The 26,234-nt window shown below is 44.0% G+C and overlaps 2 protein-coding genes across 5 annotated transcripts in view; both read right to left on the reverse strand.

Moving 5' to 3' along the window:
* The window catches only part of nrn1la (neuritin 1-like a), an 80,264-nt gene extending 68,461 nt beyond the window's left edge, over window positions 1-11,803 (reverse strand). Inside the window, exon 1 of the mRNA XM_084555616.1 lies at window positions 11,507-11,803. Within this exon, the coding sequence (XP_084411742.1) occupies window positions 11,507-11,564 (58 nt within the window). The 5' untranslated portion in view covers window positions 11,565-11,803. The remainder of the gene's footprint in view (window positions 1-11,506) is intronic.
* A 1,141-nt stretch (window positions 11,804-12,944) lies between these two features.
* edc4 (enhancer of mRNA decapping 4) overlaps window positions 12,945-26,234 on the reverse strand; it is a 29,612-nt gene continuing 16,322 nt past the window's right edge. For all 4 annotated transcript variants that reach the window (XM_084554719.1, XM_084554718.1, XM_084554717.1 and 1 more), the window contains exons 25-30: window positions 26,070-26,185; window positions 25,773-25,938; window positions 22,063-22,249; window positions 20,066-20,285; window positions 19,208-19,371; window positions 12,945-15,180 (exon numbers count right to left, since the gene is read on the reverse strand). In XM_084554719.1, coding sequence (XP_084410845.1) covers window positions 14,997-15,180; window positions 19,208-19,371; window positions 20,066-20,285; window positions 22,063-22,249; window positions 25,773-25,938; window positions 26,070-26,185 — 1,037 coding nt within the window. In that variant the 3' untranslated portion in view covers window positions 12,945-14,996. The remainder of the gene's footprint in view (window positions 15,181-19,207; window positions 19,372-20,065; window positions 20,286-22,062; window positions 22,250-25,772; window positions 25,939-26,069; window positions 26,186-26,234) is intronic.

The following is a 26,234-nucleotide window of genomic DNA, read 5'->3' on the forward strand; positions in this document are numbered from 1 at the left end:
TGACTCAAGTAACCGCGGTCCGTGCATATTTTTATTTATTTTTTGGGTACTTCAAGTTTGCTTTAAAACCAGAAGCGAAAACTTGAAAAAACAACTCTTATAATTTTGGTTCTTCAGGCTAAACCGTACGTGGTATAAAGGTGAAACTTTAAGACCTAAGACACTAGGGGTAAAAGATATCGAAACATGTCAACCACAAGGTGGCGCTGCAGTAATAATAAAAGCATTTCACTAATTGGGTCATGAACGATAGGTCACACGTTATAGGCCACACCAACTTCCACCCATACGCTTCTTGTGCAATATCGCAAAACGTATGACAGGTCCTCGACAAACTAGCCCCTGGTTTGATTTTTATTTTTAAATTCAAAACAAAAAAATATATAAAAACATATAAACAATAATTTTATTCTTTGGTCTAAAATGAAGAAAGAACGTTCATAATAGACTTCATTTTCTTTCTACAAACGTGATTTAAGAAAATAAAAGTGCAACAAGTCATAGACAAAAAACAGCTGTATTTTCCTTTAATGAAACAGGAAGAAGCCAACATCAGGAACATCTGGAACACCTGGAACACCTGTGCACTCACAGGTATACAGTGTTTCCCAGAAAATTTCATTAGACCCTAGCATCTGTTTTGTTGTTGTTTTGTTTTTTGGGGGGGAGGGGCGGAGGTTAGTTCTACTGGTTCTACTGGTTCTACATGCAAAATCATTGAATCACTCTATAAAAACTCTTTAAAGGTCTTTGATAGAAAACCAATGTCATGTCACGTTTGTAACATCTTAAAAAAAAGCACAACTTACTGAGCCTTGAGAATTTTAAAAATCTTAAATTTGCTTGTTTGATATACAAGGTGTTACACCTATTAAAAACTATTTATATAGTATATGGACATAGAAGAAGATCATGTATTTTTTTATCAGTCCGTCTTTGAATTACTGTAAATGCTTTTGGGAGCAATAGGAAAAACAACGCAAGCACAACGCTGTTTGAAACGTGCACAAATATTTCTGATTCGTTCTGAGACCATGGCGGGCCCTAGGGGAAACACTGGACATGGATCATTATGTTCAGCACTAAATAAACCTGGTGCTTCTCCAGATTCACAAGACAAACGCTAAGAGATAAATTCAGATGACATACTTTGTGTCACAAAGTCTAAAATTATATCTGAATATTGTTCCAAAGTTGTGTCCTTGCTCTGAATAGACCGGAGAGAAAAAAATCATTGACTGCTGTAAACAACAAACGAACAGAAACTTCAGATTTTTTCTCTTCTTTCTCTTTTTCATTTTCATTAAAGGACAAAAGGTAAACTTACTTCTTCAGCACTTTTGTCGTGTTTGCTCTTTACATTGAAATTTAAAGAGCGAAATTAAATCAAATAAACTCTTACTGATTTGTTTCAGAGTCTAGAACCAAACCTGAAATACCAAAAAAAAAGTACACAGACCCAACCAGGCTCTACTTACCCAGCAAAACAGCTGGATTCAGATTGGACTCGTGAGTAAAGACAAAATCACACAACGATCAATCTTTCCAGGCTTCAAGCGAGGTGTTTGTTGTTGATCCACGGAGGCTGAGGATCGATCAGTTTCCTGTGAGGAGGAATTAACGCTAGCTACAGCCGTGCTTTAGATGTAGAGTAGCCAGATGGGGAAGAGGTTACAACTTTTCTCGATCATGCCACCAGATGACAACTGTTCTTTTGTGGGCGCAAGGTAGCTTGAAGGGGAAACCTGGAAGTGGAGAGCCATGTTGTAACAATAACGTGTTGCTCTAAAGGGAAATCTGAGCGTCATCCAAAGGTTTGTAAGGAGCAGCTTGAAGCCGAATGTGTTGTGGACTAGCTTGTTCGGAGCCACGGAAGTTTTTTTTTTTTTTCGTACTCTGGAATGAGTCCTGTTTTACCACCACCACAGTTTTGCACTGAAGACTGTACGATAGATACAACATATTAGAGAGAAGGCTGGTACATACTCTGCGAGAACCAAGAAGTTTGTTCTCGTTCCTAGGACTGCAAGAACAAAATTGCGTCACAAGTTATTTAACCCCAACTGATGCAATGACTAGCTTCTCATTTCTTAAACAACCATGTCTAAAGACACATCCTGTGGTCGTGGAAAAGATGTTAGTCTGGTTGAGAAGGGTCAAATCATTGGCATGGATCAAGCAGAGAAAACATCTAAGGAGATTGTAGAAACTACTAAAACTGGGTTAAGAACTGTCCAACGCATTATTAAAAACTGGAAGGATAGTGGAGAACCATCAGGGTGAGAAGAGAGGCAGATGAAGTGATGCACCCATCATGCCTAGTGTCTACTGTACAAGCCTGTGGGGGCAGTGCTATGATCTGGGGTTGCTGCAGTTGCTCAGGTCTAGGTTCAGCAACATTATGTTGCCCAAAGAATGAGGTCAGCTGACTACCTGAATATACTGAATGACCAGGTTATTCCATCAATGGATTGTTTTCTTCCCTGATGTTCACGGGCATATTCCAAGATGACAATGTCAGGATTCATGGGGCTCAGATTGTGAAAGAGTGGTTCAGGGAGCATGAGACATCATTTTCACACATGGATTGGCCACCACAGAGTCCAGACCTTAACCCCATTGAGAATCTTTGGGATGTGCTGGAGAAGGCTTTGTGCAGTGGTCAGACTCTCCCATCATCAATACAAGATCTTGGTGAAAAATTAATGCAACACTGGATGGAAATAAATCTGGTGACATTGTAGAAGCTTATCGAAACAATGCCACGGAGAATGTGTGCTGTAATTAAAGCTAAAGGTGGTCCAACGAAATCTTTTTTTGGTGTATTTCATGTCCTGTGTCATCTCCTACTTTGAAACCTCCTCTTATTTCTGTTTCTTGTGTTTAATTACAGGAGTGGAGTCAGGTGTGTGTGGAGTGGTTTGACCAGCTGGGAATCAATCAACTCCACTACTTATACGCAATTCATTCATCCATTTATTTATTCAGTTATTTATAACTCATCTTTTAACTTGGCACTTTCTTAATTTTTTTTAGTTATTAATATGTGTTTCCAATAATCACATATTACCTTTTATTCTGGGCTGTTATTTTTTTATCTTTTTTTATTCTGCTTTCATATCATGCTTCTCCTGCTATGTGACTGGTTGAACAGTATGTCTAGATGGTGGACTGTAGAAACTGAATTGCCTTTTGGGGATTAATAAAGCTTTCTGTATTCTGTATTCCTCTCCCCGTTTCCTTGTGTTTGTGGTGTTTCCCCTCCCCTCCCCTCATGTCTCTTGTTTTTATCACCTCCAACGACCAACCGTCATCTTCCACCTAATCGCAACCTGCCAGTATTAAATTAAATATCACTTTTTTTTTTCACCACAAACCTCTGGATCTGTGTTCTTCCACTGGGCTGGTTCTAAGCTGCCTTGTAGAAATATAACACTTCCGCTCCATCACATCGCCAGACCGTAGTCTCAGTCACCTGGTAGACGATCTCTTCAGTGGTTTGCAAGTTTCCTACGTCTTTGTAACTTCAAGTATTTATACATTGCTTGTCTTTTTGTGGCTAGATCCCACTCTTCTGATCCTGATTTTATGCTACCTCCTACTTGTTTTGCCCCGGACCTGTGCCTTGTAGTTTTTGGCACACCCTGGAAATTGCAAAAATGGTGACTCTCTACTCTGTTCAACGCCTTTTTTAAAGAATAAATTCTGGGATAAGTCCTCAGCCTCCACCCTTATACAGTCCATCATAAGACACTTTTAATCACACATATCCCTTACGAAGACGACAGCAGCAACTGTCTACCTTCATGCTAACAACATAGCTAGATACACTGACTTCTTGCTGGATTTCAAAGCTCTGCAGACTTGCAGCAGCTTATATCATCTTTGGCCCTCTTTGATCTGATTGGTTGAGGTTAGCTCATGTTAGACGGTACAAGACAGACGCTTCTACCAAGAAGCATTGAGTCATATATAGTAATACCCATGTTTCCCAAAGGCAACATGATTGAGGAAGGTCCTCTGTCATGCTGTCACTTGTGATTCCACGACCTTCTTAGTTTATGTCAATTCAATTCAAATATTGTTTTTTTACTGTGTAAGAAACCATCTGATGCATCAGGTTAAATCTCTACAGCTGTGGAGAGCTGCTCAAACTTCTCATCTATCGATTGAGGCTGCAGAGGAGAGAAAGGGGGAAAAAAACATTTGATGGATCTCTGTTTCTGCTGAGGCTGCAGATTGTCAGAATTTGGCTCCAGGAGCAGGAATCCACCCAAACTACCGTACGACCACAGACAGGCTGGTGAACAGTGATCAAAAAAGACTCAAATGAAGAGGAAACCTAGGTTAGACTCTAAAACAAGAGGCAGATTCATGTCACCTGGACTGAACATACACGAATCAGCCACAACATCAAAACCACTGACAGGAGAAGTGAATAACATTTAAACCATCTTGTGACAGTTCAGTGTTCTGCTGGGAAACTTCTGGACCTGGCATTCATTGGTGTGGATGTTACTTAGACATGTAGCACCCACCTAGACCAGACCAGGCACCCCCACCCCATAGCAATGACACTCCTTGATGGCAGCAGCCATCCCCAGCAGGATGCAGCCTGACACAGACACACACACAATAACACTTTAGGAACAACTAAAAAAAAAACATGAAGAACAGCACAAGGTGTTGACCTGGCCTCCAAATTCACTAGATCCCAAACTGATCAAGTCTCTGTGGGATGATCCACAGAGGCCCCTCCCCTCAAAGCCCCCCACTAACAACATCCTGTTGCCAGACACCACAGGACACCCTCAGAAGGCCCATGTCCATTCTCTGATGAGTCACAACTGTTTTGGAGGCACAAGGGAGACTTACACAATATTAGGAAGGTGGTCATAATGTTACGCCTGATCAGTGTATTTGCTTTTTTTCTCTTGTAGTTATGTAACAAATCTATTTTTAGTTGCAACTGGTGTGTGGTCCAGCCCTGGTCTGAACTGGATGAATGAGCAGGTCAGTGAGGTTGAAACTCACAGTCCAGCAGAACTGTTCCGTACTTGTCAGAGTTTCATGGAGGCTAGAAAGTAATGCTGTGTTCTTCGGGGCTTCTAGCGAAGCCGTCTGATGGAAAAATTCAAGCAAATGTTTCCGTGAGATGCTGCACTATCACTACTTTTAGTCCATGATCACGGCACCACATCGTAGCATTGCTCTGACTCTCTTCTCTGATTGCTCTGATCAATATTTATCCCCCGCCTGACATGTTCGTTTGGTGGTAAAATTTAACCCTGTGCACCGTGCAACGAACGATTTCCCCCGAAAACTTCAGTGGGCCTAAATGAGAAGGAGGAGGAGAAGCGTCTCCACCGTCTTTGGTCCAGAGCGTTAATCCCTGTGATGTTTCTTCACTTTTTGATCTCTCGGAGCTCACACGTCATCAAACGGCGTGGCACATGAAATATGCATATTTTAAAAACCCTGGCAGTGACGTACGTGGTCTCTGCTTTGATTTGAAGTGTGTGATGCAGGATTTATAAATATTTGTGAATCCCTGATGAAAAAGGACGGAGAAGAGAGAGAGAGAGAGAGGGGGGGAAAGGGGGCAGAGATTAGCAGTGGAGCAAGTTTGAGATAAAAAACGAAGGGGAGCGATGGAAGGATGGGACTGAGAGATTCGGAAAAGAAAGAAGTAATGAAAGAAGGAGCGACAAAGGAGAGCACAGGAAATTTTCTAGGAGACTTCTAAAACATGTTTTAATGAGGGATCTTCCACTTCATGCATCTGTGCTGCAGCTAGAGAAAAAAAACGCTTGAGTTGACCCTCAGAGATAGAGAGCGGGAAGGAGAGAGGAGGTTATGAAGTGTTTCCTGAGGAGAACAATTAAAAGCCAAATATAATCTCCCTCTTGCCTATGGACGGGTTTTAATGTGATTATCGGGGTGCTGATCATGCAGAGAGTACGGAACCTGCACCCAGGGGAAACCTCTCCCCCTGTCTGACCCTTTCTGAGCTCAGACAGAGGAGACGCACCGATACACAACTAGTAGGAAGAAGAGGCAGCCGCCAGAGTTGGAAAATGAAGCAATGGAGTGCAGTTCCTCAAATGTCCACTTGAGGCTGGTTCTGAAAGTGAGTCAGTACCGTAGACTGTATATAAATATGGACTATGCGTCGCCACTTCCTTGCATTGGCCAAACTGACGCTATTTTAACCCCTTGACGCCTGATTTTATTTACAATTATGTAGAAAAAATTCATTATTTGTGTTTGTGCTTTGAAGCTGATGCTAAATTAAATGGAGATTGTTAATTTGTCTATAGTACACAGTATAGATACAATTGTAGGTATGATGCAAATTAGACAACAGGCATGAAAGGTAAAAACGGTAAAACATTTACTGAAATTACAAAATCGATATGTACAAATACATTACAAATTCAAATTACACACTATAACACCGACTATTATAATCCAATTTGAAACAGAGTTCAAGCGTTTCACTTAGGACTTCTAAACTTTAAAACTTTAATTCACAAATGAACTTCCTATTCGTTAGCTTCCATTAACCTGATGTCGTTCCCACTCCGACTGGTCCTGCGAGAAACTACTAGTGCTTGCAAAAGGTTCCTAGGTATGTATTGAATGTGCACAAACGGACATTGGAGGATTACATGCGTTATTTTGGCTGCAGTCTGAGCAGAAGCAGTGCGTCGTGAATTTTCGACACTCACCGTCAAGGGGTTAATACTGCGCTCTCCTCTACCTCCGCCAGTTACAAAGAAATGTTGAATTATTTTTAAGTGGCACCGTGAGAGTTGTAAACCCACAAGATGTTTTACAGAGCGGTGGGCATGGCAACTGGTAGTCACCATTATGTCACATCCTGTTTCTATAGCGTCAAATAACTAAGTAAAACTAAACTTGTCCAAACAATTGACACTCAAGCATGCAATCATTATATTAACTACATAAAATAACAGAAACCATCCTTGATAAACATGCATTTCAGTTTAGCCAAAGTCCCATCCACTAACATGGAGGAGGCGGAGCTTATGACCTATACTGCAGCCAGCCACCAGGGGGAGCTATATTTGCTTTGGCTTCATCTTTATACTGTCTATGGTCGATCCCCATAGACCTCCATGTTAAAATGTCCAACCTTCGCAGAAATAAAAATGCTTATAGCATGATACAAAAGCCGGTGTAAAACCCCCTACGTCATTTTTGCAAAATGTCAGCAAACATGACGCAATTCGAAAGACTTTCCACTTACACAGAGATGGCGAAATCAGAAAGTGAAGCAGCCAAGCACAAACCAAACACCATCTAGAGAGGGCCCTTTGCATTATTACATTAAAGCGAAAGCCACCGCAGGTTCTCCTACACACTTGGAGGGGCGAGGGTGGTTGCAATCTGCATTCTCACCACTAGTTGTACCTAAATCTTCCATGAGTGCCCTTTAAGAGCTGTCGATATACACTATATTACCAAAAGTATTCGCTCACCTGCCTTTACTCATTCTATGAACTGAAGTGCCATCCCATTCCTAAATCATAGAATTCAATATGATGTCGGTCCACCTTTTGCAGCTATTACAGCTTCAACTCTTCTGGGAAGACTGTCCACAAGGTTGAGGAGAGTGTTTATAGGAATTTTTGACCATTCTTCCAAAAGCGCATTGGTGAGGTCACACACTGATGTTGGTCGAGAAGGCCTGGCTCTCAGTCTCCGCTCTAATTCATCCCAAAGGTGTTCTATCGGGTTCAGGTCAGGACTCTGTGCAGGCCAGTCAAGTTCATCCACACCAGACTCTGTCATCCACGTCTTTATGGACCTTGCTTTGTGCACTGGTGCACAGTCATGTTGGAAGAGGAAGGGGCCCGCTCCAAACTGTTCCCACAAGGTTGGGAGCATGGAATTGTCCAAAATGTTTTGGTATCCTGAAGCATTCAATGTTCCTTTCACTGGAACTAAGGGGCCAAGCCCAGCTCCTGAAAAACAACCCCATACCATAATTCCTCCTCCACCAAATTTCACAGTTGGCACAATGCAATCTGAAATGTACCGTTCTCCTGGCAACCTCCAAACCCAGACTCGTCCATCAGATTGCCAGATGGAAAAGCGTGATTCATCACTCCAGAGAACATGTCTCCACTGCTCTAGAGGCCAGTGGCGGCGTGCTTTACACCATTGCATCCGACGCCTTGCATTGCACTTGGTGATGTGTGGCTTGGCTGCAGCTGCTCGGCCATGGAAACCCATTCCATGAAGCTCTCTGCGTACTGTACTTGGGCTAATCTGAAGGTCACATGAAGTTTGTAGCTCTGTAGCAATTGACTGTGCAGAAAGTCGGCGACCTCTTTGCACTATGCGCTTCAGCATCCGCTGACCCCTCTCCGTCACTTTACGTGGCCTACCACTTCGTGGCTGAGTTGCTGTTTTTCCCAAACGCTTCCATTTTGTTATAATAGAGCTGACAGTTGACTGTGGAATATTTAGGAGCGAGGAAATTTCACGACTGGATTTGTTGCACAAGTGGCATCCTATGACAGTTCCACGCTGGAATTCACTGAGCTCCTGAGAGCGGCCCATTCTTTCACAAATGTCTTGTTTCACAGTCTGCATGCCTGAGTGCTTGAATTTATACACCTGGGGCCAGGCCAAGTGATTAGAACACCTGATTCTGATCATTTGAATGGGTGAGCGAATACTTTTGGTAATATAGTGTATCTTATGCACTCTGCTAAGATAATGTGGGATGAGGCCAGCTAATTGGTTGCTTCATATTGTTGAGACTGCACCGAACTCCTCTTAACTCCAGCTTTACGGTTGTTCCTGACGGTTGTTCCCGGAACCCTTCACAGGATAAGCGGTTACAGAAGATGAATGAATGAATGAATGAAGTTATCTTTTGCAGTTAAATCTCAGGTGTAACTAATAACAGTAATGATGTCTGTAATGATTTATATTATTAACTGAACCGCTTCTTTCTCTGCTCTGACAAGTCAAATATCACCTCTTTTGTTTTTGTTTTCTAGATCAACAGACACGTCAGCATGAATCTCTTGTTGCTGCCTGAAGAAGAAGAAGAGCTGCACATACATATATCTGCCAGTCACAGACCTTTTTCATGTCTACATTTGTGCACCACACCTCCTCCTTTTTTCTTTGGAAAAATGTTTTTGAGAAATTCCCCCGACGGGACAGAGCTCAAACCTGCAAGAGACTTTTTTTTTTTTCCTATTCCGGTGTACGACACATAGGAATAAGAGCTGTGTGTTGTAGAGATCCACAGCGAGCTGTAAATACTGAGATAAAAGTTAAATAAGAAAAACGTCTTTTAGTCTTTAACTGTTGCCGGTTGGAGCATCGTTTAAAGTAGAGTTTTTTCATTCACAAATATTTTTAGTTTTTTAACAAGAGGGTAAAAATCTGGGCCTTTTATTATGTGTGGAGTTTGCATGTTTAGGTTAGGTCTTTCTCCAGCTGACACAGTTCAGACCAAACTATTATACGCCTGTGTCTGGACCAAAAAGTTGCATTTAAACACACCACGGGCGGCACAGTGGCGTGGTGGTTGATGCCTCACAGCAAGAAGGTCAACTGGTTCCTTTCTGTGTAGAGTTTGCATGTTCTCCCTGTGTCTGCGTGGGTTCTCTCCAGGTTCTCCAGCTTCCTCCCACCGTCCAAAGACATGCTGGTTAGGTTCATTGGTGATTCTAAATTGGCCGTAGGTGTGAGTGTGAATGCTTGTCTGTCTCTCTGTGTTAGCCCTGTGGTAGACCGGAGACCTGTCCAGGGTGTACCCCGCCTCTCGTCCCATGAATGATATTTTTTTTTGTTGGAAACCTTTTCTGTATTTAATTAGTCGTCTGCATCTCCAGCATGTTTGAGTTATAACAGTGAGTCAAAGGCGGCAGGAGGAGCTGATTGTACACGGACACACACAGCTTTATAGAAACTATCCACAAATATCAGATCACATTAAAACATAACCAGCCCATTCTCTCTCTTTCTCTCTCTCTCTCTTTGACAGAGCAGCAGCAGCAGCGGCAGCGGCAGCAGCAGCAGCAGTGTTCTCTGGTCAGATTCAGACTGAACGGAGAGTCTCCAGAGACTCCATCGAGCTGAGGGGGGGGGGGGGCAGATGTGATTCATTCATCATTTATCTCTCCACCGCTGGGACCCCTTTTCTTTCTCACTCTTTTTTTTTTTCTACCTCACGCTCTCACAGGAACCCGTCCCATCCACCTCCTCATCTTCATTCATCTGACATCAGCAGCAGCAGCAGCAGCAGCAGCAGGATGGATGAGACAATGATGATGATGATCGGTGATGATGAAGATAATTTAGCAAAAATAGAGAAGGTGCGTGCACGTCCCGGGGCTATATTTAGGTCAGTGGTGTCTGAACGCTGAATCATGGCTTCTAAAAATGTTTTAGTCGGACAGAAAAAAGGCAGGAAAACAGTCACAAATACATCATATAGTCATGATGCCTAAGTGTATCCCTTCAAATGTCATATTTTTTTTAATTAAATGTAAGAATGATGATGAAAATGCAGATTTGTTTTGCACAAAAGTTTATTTTAAACGTTTAAAAGACACAGAAGGGTCTTTTCTGTCCAATAAAACATGTCTCTGATGCTCTTGATCAGTTTGTGGATGCAAATCTTTCCTCCTGATGTTCTTTAAAATGGATCTAACATTGATAAAGGTTAAAAATGTGAATCCATTTAGACACAAAGCTCAGTCTCTAGTGTGTTAAAAAAAAAGTGTGAGGATAGAGTGACCTAACCAAGAGGTGCATCTAGTCTATTTGCTGATTCCATCCTGTCTCTTTGAATTCTCCCAACTTTACGCAGGAGCGCCTCTTAAACTGAACACATGTCACTTAAATAAACTTATAAACGTCACCACATGCTAAACTTGCACAACGGGAACTATTACTTTAACATAAAAGCTGCCTGTTTTGCGTAAAAGTAACCGGACTGGGTAGAAAGTCTGCAAATAAATGGTTAACCCGCAGCTGGAGACACGCATCCAGATCCAGCTCCCGTGAAATATCAGTTTGCGCAACGAACCTGTTTCCACCTCCGGGAACAAATGCTCACCCAGAGCAACGCTTCTCCTGCCGCATTCGCAACCTTAAAGCTATGTTTCCTCTGCTTTTCATCTGAGCTCTATCCCTGTCCCGGTCGCTCCTGCAGCTGCGGCACATGTTCCGCTGGATGCTGGAGACTCACGGGGAAAGGCCACGGGACGCCACAACTTGCTGAGAAACGCAGAGAAACGCCTCAGACTCGGGTCTAGAAAACCATCAAGCTGTGACACCTGCGCGTTTATTTGAAGCGCTTAAAAGTCTGTGTCGTCCCGTTACGCACAGAGAGACTCGCAGCCACAAAACTACTCCAAATCCTCCCCCTGCTGCTGCTGCTGCTCCTGCAGCGGAGAGTTGTGCACTCTTCGGTAAAACGAGTTTCAACTAAATCACAAAATGTACTCACTCAGAAGCAGAGCAACAGGCAAGAAGAGGAGGCACGCAGAGTTCACTAGAGATGCCATGCTGAGCCGACGGTTCGTCCTCCGACCTCACAGGTTTCAGGTTTTGCTCCGGAATTTCCAAGTTGATTTTTTTCTTTTCTTTCTTTCTTTTAAAAGACAAAAAGGGTTACGGGTCCTATCCTCTCTGCTGGCCACAGTGTTCTCCTGCTGTCCTTGTTGCGGCTCTGCGCTCCAGTGAGAGGAGATCCACGGCGCGCTCAAACGCACCGCTGAAGGGGGAGGGCGCGTCCGTGCCGAAGAGGAGGAGGAAGAGGAAGAGGAGGAGGAGGAGGGTCCCCGATGAGATGTACATTAGATCTAGTCTTGATGGATGCCCTCTGTTTAAAATCAACCCCAAATAAAACTATTTAACTGCTATTATCAATCAAAATGTTATTAGACGGCTGAAGTTTCAGCGTGAGCAGTTAGTCCAACATCTGTTCCCTCCTCCAGAGGATCCACGGTGAGTTTAATGCATCAAAATATTATTAAAACGGGAAGGAAGGACGTTTGTCTGCACTGTTTCATGTGTGTTTGTTCTTTTTTGACCTTTATGTTTTAGCTGATTCCAGTGTTTAAGCCTGGAACAGTTGAGAAGTTTAAAAAATGTGAGGTGAGGGGTCATTATTCAGAAATAAATGCTCCCTGCACCTGGTGGACATGTTCTCACTGAATCAGGTGGTCAAACTGTTCTTTTGAGTGCGTAATATTCAAATAAACAGACGAATCTAAGAAATTTCAACATGGCAGAGCAGTAATTCAAGAAAATGACCCAAAACGGTTGGATAAATTCAATATAATTCTCAATAAAGTATCAAAAATGTCCATTTCCTCTTAAGTTTTATGCCTCACAGATGCAGGTCTGATCAGCCGGTGGTGGGCCGGCACCCCCGGGCTCAGGATGTCTTGGAATAAAAGGCAGAACCTGATGATCTGTGACACCACAACGGGACAAAAATCTGCCATTTTGCTAAATTTGATTTAACAGAAATAAAAACCATTTAAACTCTGCGGTGGTGCTCTCCTCCTGTCTGAACGTGCAGATTTCCAGGTCGAGATCCTTCTCTCTACCTTCTTTCTTTAGGGATGCAGGGGATTAGGAGAACACCTACAACATGTTTTTAATTGACATGCAATCTTCCCGTCTGCTTTACGCCGTTACCGGATACAGAATAAATAAATAATAAAGTATCCGTCCATCTATGCTACTCCTGGATAACAACCACAGAGAGCTTCCTTCCAACACACTCGAGATAAGTACCGTCAGAGAACGTAGTGGATGGTTCTTCTTAAATCTTGAAATAGTATAAATAGATGTGGAATAGAATTTAAGAGCTGCAGCTTAATGCATGTCAGCTCAGCTTCCTGGAAGGACAAAAAAACAAATAAAGACACAATCAGTTCAACAAGTGTTTTTCTTTTTAATTCCAAAAAACGTTCAGGGTAAAATAAACCGTAAAAGATGCAACGTAACCAAGCGGGAGGGAGGGAGGGAGGGAGGGAGGAGGAAAAATGGAGAAATAAAATGAACATCCACACAAGCTTCAGTTACTTTTCCTCACACAGAGATCTCAGTGAAGCAGCTCGGTCTGGTAGTAGTCAAAATACTTATCTCTCTCTTTTTCTTTTTTCTCCCCCCCTGCCTCCCTCCCTCCCACCACCACACACAGAGACGAGCGTCCAAACATCATCAAACAATGTTTGCAAAACCAAACGTGCAGGATTCCCCCCCCCTGCCTGCCGCCTTGACACCTTACCGACAGCAAACGCTCGTAAAAGTCGCTCTGAACTGATAAAATACAGTAAGGCACTTGCTAGACAACTGATTCTAAACACACGGCTCAAATTAACACAACTTTTATTTATTTATTTATTTATTTTTTAACAATCGGCTAAACAGTGCGGCCACCCTGTAATTAAACAATGAGCTGTGTGTGTGTGTGTGTGTGAACGGGGCTGTACACAGATAATCACACACTCTAGTCTCCTGGTCTGGTCTGGTCTGGTCTGGTCTGAGTTGGGACGGGGGGGGGGTAGATAGTGTAAAGAGCAGGAATGATGTCTGAATTCAAAACCTAAAATGTGAAGCGGGGGGTCGAGTGTGTGGGGGGGGGGCCCTGCAGTCTGACTAAGTGCTGCCTCCTAGAGCCTAAGAGAAGTAACTGCACATTTACAAACATTATTTGGAATATCCTGGTAAAATAACATCATCAGTAACAATTATGTGTAGGAAGCTAATTTAACAAAGCAAGTATACATGGCTTACAAATACTAAATGTTCATATAAAAAAAGGGGAGTGACGTACAGAAGAAGAAGGGAGGGGAGGGGAGGAAGGGTGAGGGACAGAGCTGTACACGTGGACGGCTGCCGACTTCCAAACATGTCAGATTTTTTATTTATTTTTTTATTTTTTTATTAAGGGGGAATTCTTTTCAGCCCCGGAGGATCCTCGCAAATATTTTTAGAAACCTTCGTGAGAGCGATTTCTGGAAACAAAGCCGGATGAAAGAAATCAGAAAGAGGCATGCATATTATTATTATTATTAGTTTTTTTTAACGTGTCGACCCTTTGCAGAGATCTGGCCTTCTCCCACCTATTAAGAAATAACTGAAAATAGGAAATATGCCGCCTTTGGGTGTTACATACTTTTGGTTGCCGGGATTAGCTTTAAAAAAAAAAAAAAAAACAACAACTGAGCAGCATAATCCTGCGACAAACTGAATTCCAGCTTCCAGGATGCTTGTTTGTGTTGAGGGGGGTGAAAAAATGCTGCTGATTACTCGTCGAGGTGTTTTCTTCTCGGGCTTTAGTTCCAGAAGTAGCTCTCCCAGCGCGACAGCTCGTTGTGTCACGACAAAGAAAAAGAAAAAACAGAAAAGGGAACAGCGACGTCAGGTCAGAACAATCTTGGAGTCTCGCGGACATTTAGATGAAGTGACACCAAAGGAGCGTCGTCTGGGTGTGTTTTTTTTTTTGTTTTGTTTTTTTAAATGTGTCTGGAGGGAAGACAGAGACGAACAGATGAATCAGAGTCCAGTCTTTTGTTGGTTCTTGACGGCAGAGATGACCAGAAAAGGGTGGAAGGGGGAAAAAAAAAAAAAAAGCAGCAGCAGTAACAAAGGTCTGGAAGTATCTACAGGGAACTGAAGAGTCTCTCGAACAGAAATCCACAACAATCTTTCTGTCCAGACCATTATTGTCTTGCAGGAAAAACAAGTAACAAAAAAAACTGTCTTGACACTTCACTGGTGCAGCAGAGGAGGAGGAGGAAGAGGAAGAGGAGTGGGGGAAGAGAAAGGTCTGGATTTCCGGGGTGAAGCTGTCCTTACTGCTCTCTCTCTCTCTCTCTCTCCTCTGAAACAATCGACAGCAGCGAGCACGCGATGGTCGGCGTCGTCGTCGTCGTCGACGAGGAGGAGGAGGAGGAGGAGGAACCCGTCGGAGCGGAGGACTAGTGGTTGACGAGTCCCTGCAGCATCATCATCAGGCGCCGCGCCCTCTTGCTCAGCAGGCTGTGGGGGTCCTGCTGCAGGAAGGCGAAGAGCTTCGGTCTGACCTGGGCCAACACTGAAGACATGTGGTCTCTGGTCAGGGGGTCGCCGTGGTCCAGATTCATTATTGCGTCCTCCAGGTAGCTGAGGAAAGAGAGAGGTAGAGAGAGGAGGGTCAGAAAACAGAATAAGGCCTCGATCACACCTCGTAGCAACATGCGACCAGCTCTAAATAACAGGGATGCACCGAAAATATTCGGCCGAAAACCAAAAATGTACTTTTGGGCCATTTTCGGCAGAAATTTTGCTGCGTTTGTTGCTTGCACGTGTTGTTACGGCAATAAGAGCCCCAACATTATCAGCCGAAAAACCAAAAACGCACTTTCGGGCCACAAAAATGTATCGCCGAAACAACGCGGCCGAAACAGGATGTTGTGATGATGCAAACAACAACTGCAGCAATTTTTGAAAAAGTGCATTTTCGTTTTTTCCGGCCGAATATTTTCGGTGCATCCCTACTTAATAAGGACGTCCCGTACGGTATCGGGCTTTTGTAGTTATTTGATTTAGGTCTGCTATAAACTAAATCCACGTCTCTGTAGCATCAAAACTTCTTCCTCCTCCTCTGTTTTAATGGCGGTTGGCGAGGTTAAAGCTTTATTCTGGAAAATTGAGTCAGTCAGAAATTTATAAATTATGCGATGTGGATGTTTGGTGAGGAAGAGGAGTAGGAGATCGTCATTCAATACTACCAACTTGATTCAACACCGAAAATAAAATAAAAAAAACACTTAAAAGAAGAGAAAAGTTTCCTGGAGACAGCGTCAAGGAGAAAAATCTTCCAGAGAGGAAGAGAGAACACAGGTCTTCTAGGGGAAAAGGTACAAGCTACCCTCTCCACACTACATTAACTACGACAGAAACATTTATTGGACTGAATCCTGTTGCACGGTGCACACGTGAAATTTTGTTTGTTTGAAGAACACTTGATAGGGGACATCTCTAGCTCTAAAACTTAATTCTTCGACTTCATAAAGTAACCTCACGTCCCAGCGACGCAGACTGAAATGGATGGGACTGATCGGACATGCATATCCGGCCGAACAAGCACAGAAAGTTCTCCCTGTCTCTTTTGAATCTCTTTTTAGGACTTAGGGTGTTTTCCTGTGTCTTGGATTTTGTTTTGCATCAGTTTCTATTGTAAAAGCTCTTTGTAATTTGCTTTTTGAAAGGTGCCATATAACGTATTACTAAAGGAATGTGGGCACAAGTGGCCGAGACCACCCCCAGAAGAAGAAGGAGGAAACAAAGATGATCTATTGTCCACTTATTACACTGGATATTTGTTCTCTGCGTATAACCCATCCAGTCAAACACATAATGCAATCGAAGCAGTGGAAAGTCGTGGGTGGCGCCCAAAGGAAGGCAATTTGTGGTTGGGTGACTTGCTAAAGGGCAACTCAGCCCTGGACGTTGAGGCTTTGAGTGCTGCTTATTCCCGCCAATCCAGAGATTCAAACCCAAGCCCTCTTCGTCTTCAAGCGCTACCAACATCTGAAAAACGAGACGGGCCTAAAGAAAAGAAAAGAGGTCACAGTCTCTTTTGTTCTGACTGCAAATCAAGAGCCTTCAGTAATATACGAGGGATAACACGCGCAGACTCCGACTCTTAGAGAAGCTGCAGGCAACACCGAGCGAAGCAAGTTCTCAACTTCCTTTCATATTCGTAAAAGTCAGACACGTCCTTGATCCCCTGTCTGGCTGCGTCCAAACACACATTGTGTTTTCACTCAAATATAACATGCAGAAATTGAGTTTTAGATTCCTGTCCTCTGTCCTCTGCTCTCTCTCTCTCTCTCTCTCCTCTCTCATCTCTCTCTCTCTCTCTCTCTCTCTCTCTCTCTCTCTCTCTCTCTCTCTCTCTCTCTCTCTCTCTCTCTCTCTCTCTCTCTCTCTCTCTCTCTCTCTCTCTCTCTCTCTCTCTCTCTCTCTCTCTCTCTCTCTCTCTCTCTCTCTCTCTCTCTCTCTCTCTCTCTCTCTCTCTCTCTCTCTCTCTCTCTCTCTCTCTCTCTCTCGGCTGCATTACATTTAACTCCTTAATTAATTGTCTCAGTCAGACATCTGGAGGGTAGAGTGTGCAGCGCAGAGTAAACGACCATTCATCACCGTGTCCGGAGCGCTACCTGCTCCCAATCTAACATTAAGAGCCGTTCCCGCGTCGCCAGCTGGTTCCTGCCAAGTCCCCACGACGCACATCACAGGTCCATCAACTGCCAACGCGCTCGTTAAAAGAGGGGGGGGCTGGCTTTTAATGTCACTGCTCATAACACCCCAGATAGTCCATGTCTTTTCTGCACGCTAATGTTTTGCAGGAGATAATCCGGGTGCAGCTACATTCTGTCCAGCACTTAAAAACACATTTAATTGCGATTCGCGCCCCCCTCTCCTTCACATTATTCTCACATCTATTTGTACAACGACGAGTTCTTCACAGGCGGCTAACGATCCCGCTAACACCACATATTTTTCGGGGGGATAATGACGCCCTTTGTAGTCCCAACAATCCCGGCGATGCTTTTGGGAGTCCTTTATAACATTCTTCTGAGATACTTTCTAATCAGAAACAGAGACGGAGAAGGAGACGGCTTCTTTATCTAGTCGCAGGCAGACACTTGGTCCTCTGTCTTTTATTTACTCAGATTATAATAGCTGTTAAAGAAAGTATGAGAATAGTGGAAGTTGAGATTGTAATTTAGCTTTTTTTTTTTTTATTTATAACACTATAGACTTCAAATTCAGCCACACCCTCTCATCTCTATCTACAGATGGCACAGAGCAACACTAGAGGGCCATAACAGCAGCTGCAGCAACTCAGAAGCAGACAAGATGATCCAGAGACGTTGCAGTAAAGGGACTACAAAATATAATTAAAAGGTGGGACGCAAGGACTGAGAAGAGACACATTTTGAGAACAACAAAGTCCAAGAGTGAACGGGACAGCAGGATAAAAGATCAAGGACACGCGGGGAGAGAACAGAACCAAAGCGGCGCAGCTATTAATGGGATCGTCCGAGCTCCCCGGACGGCCGTGCGGCGAGAGCTACAGACGGAGCCGGGTGATGGGGGTCAGCACTTTAACACCGTTTAGCCCTCGGGAGACGGGGGAGTAATGGACATACGATGGAGATTAGATGGGGAACAGGAGGCCGCTCGAGTGGGAGACAAGGATGCAGTTCAGAAGTTATAATTAAGGCATTTTGTTGGGAGGAGTAAAGCGTGTACGGTTCACCCCCTAAACTGGAAGTTGTGTCTGCTGCACCTGCACGTAAGACAGGTCTTATATCAGACTACAGCGGTGTGAGACAGGAAAAATAAAATAATATAATTACACCGTGCAACATCACACAGTCAATTCTCTTCACATGCAAAAAAAAAAACTGATTTATTGCAGATCTGATGATAGTTTTAGTTGCTCTCGGCTCTAAAGCAAGACTAGTAAAAATATGCTGAAAGGGCGAACAGTAAAATACTCAGAGCGGTGCATTTTTCTAAGTAAATATTATTATGCCTCTTGGGGTTTTAGCTTGTTTTAAATAAAAGCACGCGCTAAGTGGGGTGCGGTGCATCAAACTAAATTTACGATCAAGGAAAAAAATAGTTTCCTGGTTCGTTAATCAATCCTTTGTTTTTTTGAAGGATTAAATTGTTACCGGTTCGTCAATTTAATCCCACAGAAGTGTAGATAATCTGTTTAGCAGTTCGTCGACAGGACTAGATGTTACAATCCCTCGTGTAGCACCACGTCTAATTCACGGGAAGTTCTTGAAAGATGGCTGCTATGGCGCCGTCGTCAATTGTGTTACCTCAGCGTGAAGGGGTGTTTCGGCCGCTTAACACAATCCACGCTCCACTGAGGCAGGCCCACCACAGGTTGATCAAGCCTGGGTGCGTGTGTGTCCCGGGGTTAGCTGTCAGCCTTAGCGGCCCGCATGGTGTAGTATTATTTTGTTCTTTTCTGGTCGCTCTTTGTCATTTCTAATTGACAAAATCCCACGCTACATCTATTGTGCTCTAAATTCCCGTGAGGTCATTCACGAATTAACCACACACAAAGTGTTTTCTTTGACCCCGCTAACCCGAACACAAACGACAGAAAGGCAGGCTTCCTCACCTGATCTTGAGCTCAGAGCGGGTGGAGAGGTTGGAAGAAAGCTGCTGGATGAGCGACAGCAGCACGGGCTGGCTGAGAGGACAGGGGTGCTGGCCGAACACCTGCTGAGAGTCGATGGTCTCGCACACGTACAAGACCAAGTTCAGATCTGTCGCGGAGAGAGCCTGAGGACAGAGGGAGACAGAAACTCAAATTTCAGTGCTTTAAAACTACAAGAAACACAGGCTACTCCACCAACAAGCAAGATAATGGTTCTGCAGCACGTTTCTGTACATTTATGAAGATTGTCTGCTTCACAAATTTGGGAAAAACAGGACTGCAGGTGAGTACTGGGTCGTTAACAGTTTCTAATAAAAACATCAGGACTGAAGAAGCTAGTTGGACGAAGGTGTCTTCAAGAAAACATGTCCAGTTGCTTTTCAAGATTTAAAAACCTCCTCCATGACGGACAGAGTTTGGGGGTTTAATAAGTATAAACCAGGTGTTCAAGGTGTCAGTGTCAGAACACAACTCGATGGATTAACACCTGGACTCTGTGACTGAAGAAGAGCAAGTGGAAAAGTAGAAGAAGTGTTTTTTTTTTTTGGGCTACAATTTAAAACCAAATGCAAAGCAATGCGGAAGAAATCTCAAGCATAATGAATGCCTGCAGCACCGCTAATGCACAGGTGGAGTCTGCAAGAGGGACTGTGCAGTGGTCACAGTATAATGGCTTTCTGAGCCCTGTGGTCCTGGTGGACCCACTGAGTATGAACACACATGTATATGAAGAGTGTGTCTGCAGTGAATTCATTACAAGTTCAGCTGCAGAGGAAGCTGCAGTGTGCGTGTGTGTGTGTGTGTGTGTGTGTGTGTTACCTGCTGGAAGGCCTGGTTGAGCTGGCCCTGCTGGAGGAGCTGCAGGATGTTGGCCTGCTGCGTCTGGTAGTCGAGGTGCGCTGTGGGGACGGGCGTGCCGGCCGCCGACCTCATCGCCTGCATGATGCTGGAGGTGACCACCGCCTGCTGCTCCTTCATCGCCAGGCTCACCTCCCCTTTGACAATCCGCTGCACGTGGCTGAGAATAGACTCCTGCAAGCTGAGGAGGAAGGTAAAGAATTAGGAAAGCGTTCTCAGCTGCTGTGCTGCACCGTATATATCTGACAGCTTCAGGAAGAATTCCCTCATTCAGCCATTTTATTTGGTGTATTAAACATTCAAGATCTCATCTTAAATCTCAGAGTGCGTCTCAGAAGTCTGGCTTTGTCACTTCCTTCTCCAGATTTTAAACTTGCAGTTGGCCGCCCGCGTTCCCCTCGGCTCCAGCCCCCGCGCAATCTATAAAACTCCAGAGGCCATGAAATTAATTGCGGAGGGAACAAGAGACTTGATCGAATTCATGTTCCTACATTAGCCCCAGGATTAAGCTTTGCTTGTTTTACCCTCCGATCCATTAGGCACCTGCTCAATAGAGGCGGCGAGCGCTGGCATCCGCATCTGCTGACATGCCATGACATCAAATATTCAAAATGTCCGCTTGGAATATCTATCAATGCTTTTAGATCAATCGCTGTGAGTGAGCGACAGACATTTTTTCTTCTTCAGATGAAAACGCTTATTAGCCTGAGTCACGTTTTAGTCTTTTTTTTTTATCTTTCACAGGTTTTGTCGATGAAAAGTCGCTGCATATTTGTCAACTTTTAATAATTACATTTAGTCAAAACTGCAGCTAACAACATTAATTATGCCAGATTGTAATATGTCGTCTTTAGAGAAAACAGTAAGCAGAATTTTCCTCACTTTAGATCAATTTAATTAAAACTTATATAATATAAGTAGCAGAAATTTGAATCCAGGTAACAGGCTTCATCAACACATACCTACTTATTTCTTTCCAGAGTTGGATGTAGCTAAATGCTAATCATTTAAACACTCTACTGCACACTGTTAGTTAGTAAAAAGTCAGCACAGGGCAATAACTTCATGTAGTGCAAAGCAGCAACTTGAAAAGTACTTAGATGAGACTTGTTGCATAAATAACGCCGTATTCTTCCTCCTAATTTGTTAATGTCCTAGTTGTGGTAGGCCACCGTCAACTGCCCGAGATCAGGTAGGCAAATACCCCTTAACCACTCCAACGACTGGGACGCACATGTATTTTGAACGTCCGATATTCAAACTAACATCCCGGTCCCATCTCGTTCACATTTCGTCACAGTTTTCATCATCAGATATTAGTTTTTAGCTCGTCAATGTTTCGTCTTATAGGCGGTATCGGCTAAAATTATAATATGACGCTGCAGCTACGACGATACGTAGACCATGCCCAGACCGTAACATCGTAGATGATGTGCACCTCCCGAGAAATGTAACTACACATCGCAGTGGCGCAGACCGCAAGAGCCGTGAATTGGTCTGCTTGTTTCCACTTTAGTATTTCTGGCTGCAATTTTTGAATTGATTGTTTTGGATCAATAAAGACGAAACACATCGAGGAAAGGTTAACTGAGGAGGTTTGGAGATTTCTGCAGCATGACTTGAAGTTTGTTTGGATGCCGTTTTTACGGAGCGAGCCAGACTGACGAGCACACCGGCGTATATGTCCCCACAGTATCTTAAATGAGCCTTAAGTCACAGAAACTCAATTGTTCATTGTTCATATTTTCACCATCTAATGAAAACTGACAGGGACGGTTCATAGCATATGGCGTGCAGGACTATTTTTATGTCTTTTAAATGCTGGTATGGAGTAAAAGCTATAGTAAAACCGTACACCGTATAATTGACAGGGGAAGGGAAATGGATAAACCCATTTAAAAAGGATCCGGGGGAGTTTTCCAACAGCTGGGTCAATAAATAACCGCCCGGACACTTACTTTCCCACCATCATTTGGATCTGGTGCTGGACATCAGCCCGGACGTTAGCTGTGATGTTATTGGCGAGCTGATCAGAGGAGCTTTGGAAGGAGTCGATCATCTGCTGGAGCTGCCCGATCATGGGGTCTCGCGTCTCCTGCTCTCTCTGCTTTTTGTTCTTCATGTGAGTCTCAAGCTGCTGGATGTCTGCTCAGATAAAAAAAAAAAAAGAAAGAAAAAGGGAGAAGGACGTTTTATCCTCCCGTCACACAAGCAAACACATCGTAAAATACATTCACAACTCCGGTGAGTAATCATTTTTTATAATAACACTGGATCAAATGACTCAGCGTAATGTGAAAGAGCCTGAATCCACTGAGAACAACCTGTGCTGTCGACCTCACTGCAGCGAACTCGACACCGATACACAGACAGATATTTGGCTGGTTCACACTCGGCAGTCACTACATCAGATTATGGATAGTGTTATTTTGTCCCGGTCATGTGAAATGTGTTTGACCTCCAGAGTGGATGTCACAAAGCTGTGTGGAAGGGGAACTGATTAGCTTATGATCCTGGTTGTAATCAGAAGAAATGCATAATTTAATAATCCTAGGAAGCACATTATACTGTAAGAGTGAAACCAATGAGTGAGAAATCGCTTCGTGGTTAATGGCTTCTGTTTGGCGAGGTTCACAATGAGGATTTAATTACAAAAGCGCACTTGACAAGAATCTGGATGAGGTCTAATTTATCTTTTTTTAGCTTGTGCACACAGGAGGAAGATAACCCTTGTAGTCCTTTGCAGCTCCTTAGCTTCATACCATGTCACTGTGTTTTCTATGAAGTCTGCACATACACTATATTACCAAAAGTATTCGCTCACCCATTCAAATGATCAGAATCAGGTGTTCTAATCACTTGGCCTGGCCCCAGGTGTATAAATTCAAGCACTCAGGCATGCAGACTGTGAAACAAGACATTTGTGAAAGAATGGGCCGCTCTCAGGAGCTCAGTGAATTCCAGCGTGGAACTGTCATAGGATGCCACTTGTGCAACAAATCCAGTCGTGAAATTTCCTCGCTCCTAAATATTCCACAGTCAACTGTCAGCTCTATTATAACAAAATGGAAGCGTTTGGGAAAAACAGCAACTCAGCCACGAAGTGGTAGGCCACGTAAAGTGACGGAGAGGGGTCAGCGGATGCTGAAGCGCATAGTGCAAAGAGGTCGCCGACTTTCTGCACAGTCAATTGCTACAGAGCTACAAACTTCATGTGACCTTCAGATTAGCCCAAGTACAGTACGCAGAGAGCTTCATGGAATGGGTTTCCATGGCCGAGCAGCTGCAGCCAAGCCACACATCACCAAGTGCAATGCAAGGCGTCGGATGCAATGGTGTAAAGCACGCCGCCACTGGCCTCTAGAGCAGTGGAGACGCGTTCTCTGGAGTGATGAATCACGCTTTTCCATCTGGCAATCTGATGGACGAGTCTGGGTTTGGAGGTTGCCAGGAGAACGGTACATTTCAGATTGCATTGTGCCAACTGTGAAATTTGGTGGAGGAGGAATTATGGTATGGGGTTGTTTTTCAGGAGCTGGGCTTGGCCCCTTAGTTCCAGTGAAAGGAACATTGAATGCTTCAGGATACCAAAACATTTTGGACAATTCCATGCTCCCAACCTTGTGGGAACAGTTTGGAGCGGGCCCCTTCCTCTTCCAACATGACTGTGCACCAGTGCACAAAGCAAGGTCCATAAAGACGTGGATGACAGAGTCTGGTGTGGATGAACTTGACTGGCCTGCACAGAGTCCTGACCTGAACCCGATAGAACACCTTTGGGATGAATTAGAGCGGAGACTGAGAGCCAGGCCTTCTCGACCAACATCAGTGTGTGACCTCACCAATGCGCTTTTGGAAGAATGGTCAAAAATTCCTATAAACACTCTCCTCAACCTTGTGGACAGTCTTCCCAGAAGAGTTGAAGCTGTAATAGCTGCAAAAGGTGGACCGACATCATATTGAATTCTATGAGTTAGGAATGGGATGGCACTTCAGTTCATAGAATGAGTAAAGGCAGGTGAGCGAATACTTTTGGTAATATAGTGTACTTACACATCATACTTTTGATGGTAATTAGGGATGCACCGAAAATTTATCGCCGAAACAGGATGTTGTGATGATGCAAACAACCACCGCAGCAGTTTTGAGCCGAAAATGGGCCAAAAGTAGCCTGACGAGCCAGACCCACATTAAATGTAGGGTCTGGGCACTCTCCATAGACAGGGCTCAACCGGAGGGGTGGGATAAACGGTTGTCTTTCAAACTCCCTCTCCACGCAATAGGATAGCGCTACAACCAATCAGAGCAACGAAGAAGGTGACGTAGTCAGAGCGACGGAAAAGAGAGTTCCTTTCTCAGAGAAAAGCTTAACTTCAAGTCTTTCAGAGTGGCGGCCAAAGCCGATTCGAAAGAAAGTTGTTCGCTAGCAGCAGCCATCGCTCTGGTAGTTCTAGCAGGATGGGGAATTCACGCGTAATTCACGGAACTTATGGTCGCAGGTCAGTCGTCATAATGTTAAGCCCGCCCACCGACTCGTGATTGGCCCGGTCCATTTTGGATTTTTCGACATCTCAAGTCAACGGAGAGTAACTAGACTGCCCCTGGAAGCAAATGTAATTTGCTGCCGCTAGGGGCGCGTCTAGATTCTAGGCTAGGCCAAAAGTGCATTTTCGGTTCTAATTGTAATGCACTCTGACATTTCAGACATATTTAACGCCACGCACGGACAGCAAAGAGGGAAATTTGGGCATTAGCAACAGTGCTAACGTTAATGCAGCGCTCACAAAGTCAATATTTACACACTAGACCAGGGGCGTCAAACTCATTTTAGCTCAGGGGCCACATACAGCCCAGTTTGATGTCAAGGGGGCCAGACCAATAACACAATAGCGTATGTACCTATAAATAATGACAAGTCCAAATGTTTCCCTTTGAAAGAAGAGCATTATGAAAATACTTCCATTTAATGACTGGGCATTTCTTAAGAAAAAGAAATGCAATTTCTGTTTAGTTCTAGGTCTCAGTTTTGTGTTATGTCCACAACTCTTACTAAATCTGTGTGAACCCTAGGAATAGCAATTACTTTTATTGGAAAAATTGCAGCTAATGTCTTCAATGTAATTTTTACAATTCGCAAATTCATCCCGCGGGCCAGATTAGACCCTCTGGCGGGCCGGTTTTGGCCCCCGGGCCTTATGTTTGACACGTATGCACTAGACCGTGAATATGATTGAATTCGAAGCCGAAGGGAGGCACTGCGGCCGCCTTATTTACCGTCGACACTCTGCACACATTATGACAGCCTTGGTAAATTTAAAAAAAAGATCCAGAGGTGAGCTCGAGCACAGACTCAGGATAAGTGGACTGCTTATCAACACGTCGGCGCACAGGCTCGGTCTGAAAAAGCCATCATTGCAAAAGCTGTCCCTGAGATCTTTCAGAGCGATGGTTATTTAATTAGACTTTTAGATACAGACCCTGACTTCAGGCCTGAAGTAGTAGAAAGTACCAGGACGAGGGCCCGAATACAAAGTGCCTCAACAAGCACAAAGATGTTTGTGAGCGACGAGAGCAGCTACGAGGGACGGCTTCAAACATTTTCCAACATAAAAAAAAATATGTTTACTTTCTCTGCATGTCAGTAAGAATATAACCTGTGTCGCCTTACATTCCTGTGTGCCTTGTTTGAAGCTGTCATTGATCTGCTGAAACATGGACTGGCAGCCTCTTTCAAACACAGGCAGCACGATGCTCTGGAAGGCGTCTTTATAGGCTGCTTGGATGGGTCCCTGCATCGCCTCAGCCGCCGCTCGACCAATTGCATCTGTTGTGTTCTGTGAAACAAGAAAGAGTGTATATTGTTTTTAAAAAAAATAAACAACGTATAGGGGAGGATATAGGGGGCTCAGTCTGCTCAGAAAAGAGAGGAAATGCCGACGGGCGGCAAAGTACACCAGACACCTACTTTGGATTTGGCCACCTTGACCACGTTGTCCTTGAGGATGACCTCCACGGCGGCCAGCCTGGCACCGATTGTGTTGCTCAGCTGACCCGTCACTGGCTCCAGACTCTTAGAGATCGCTGGAGAGAGAAAAGAATTAGCAAGACAGATTAGCAAGAACTCCTCTAT

Source organism: Chelon labrosus, assembly GCF_963514085.1.
Source record: "Chelon labrosus genome assembly, chromosome: 11".
In the NCBI taxonomy this organism is placed as follows: Eukaryota; Metazoa; Chordata; class Actinopteri; order Mugiliformes; family Mugilidae; genus Chelon; species Chelon labrosus.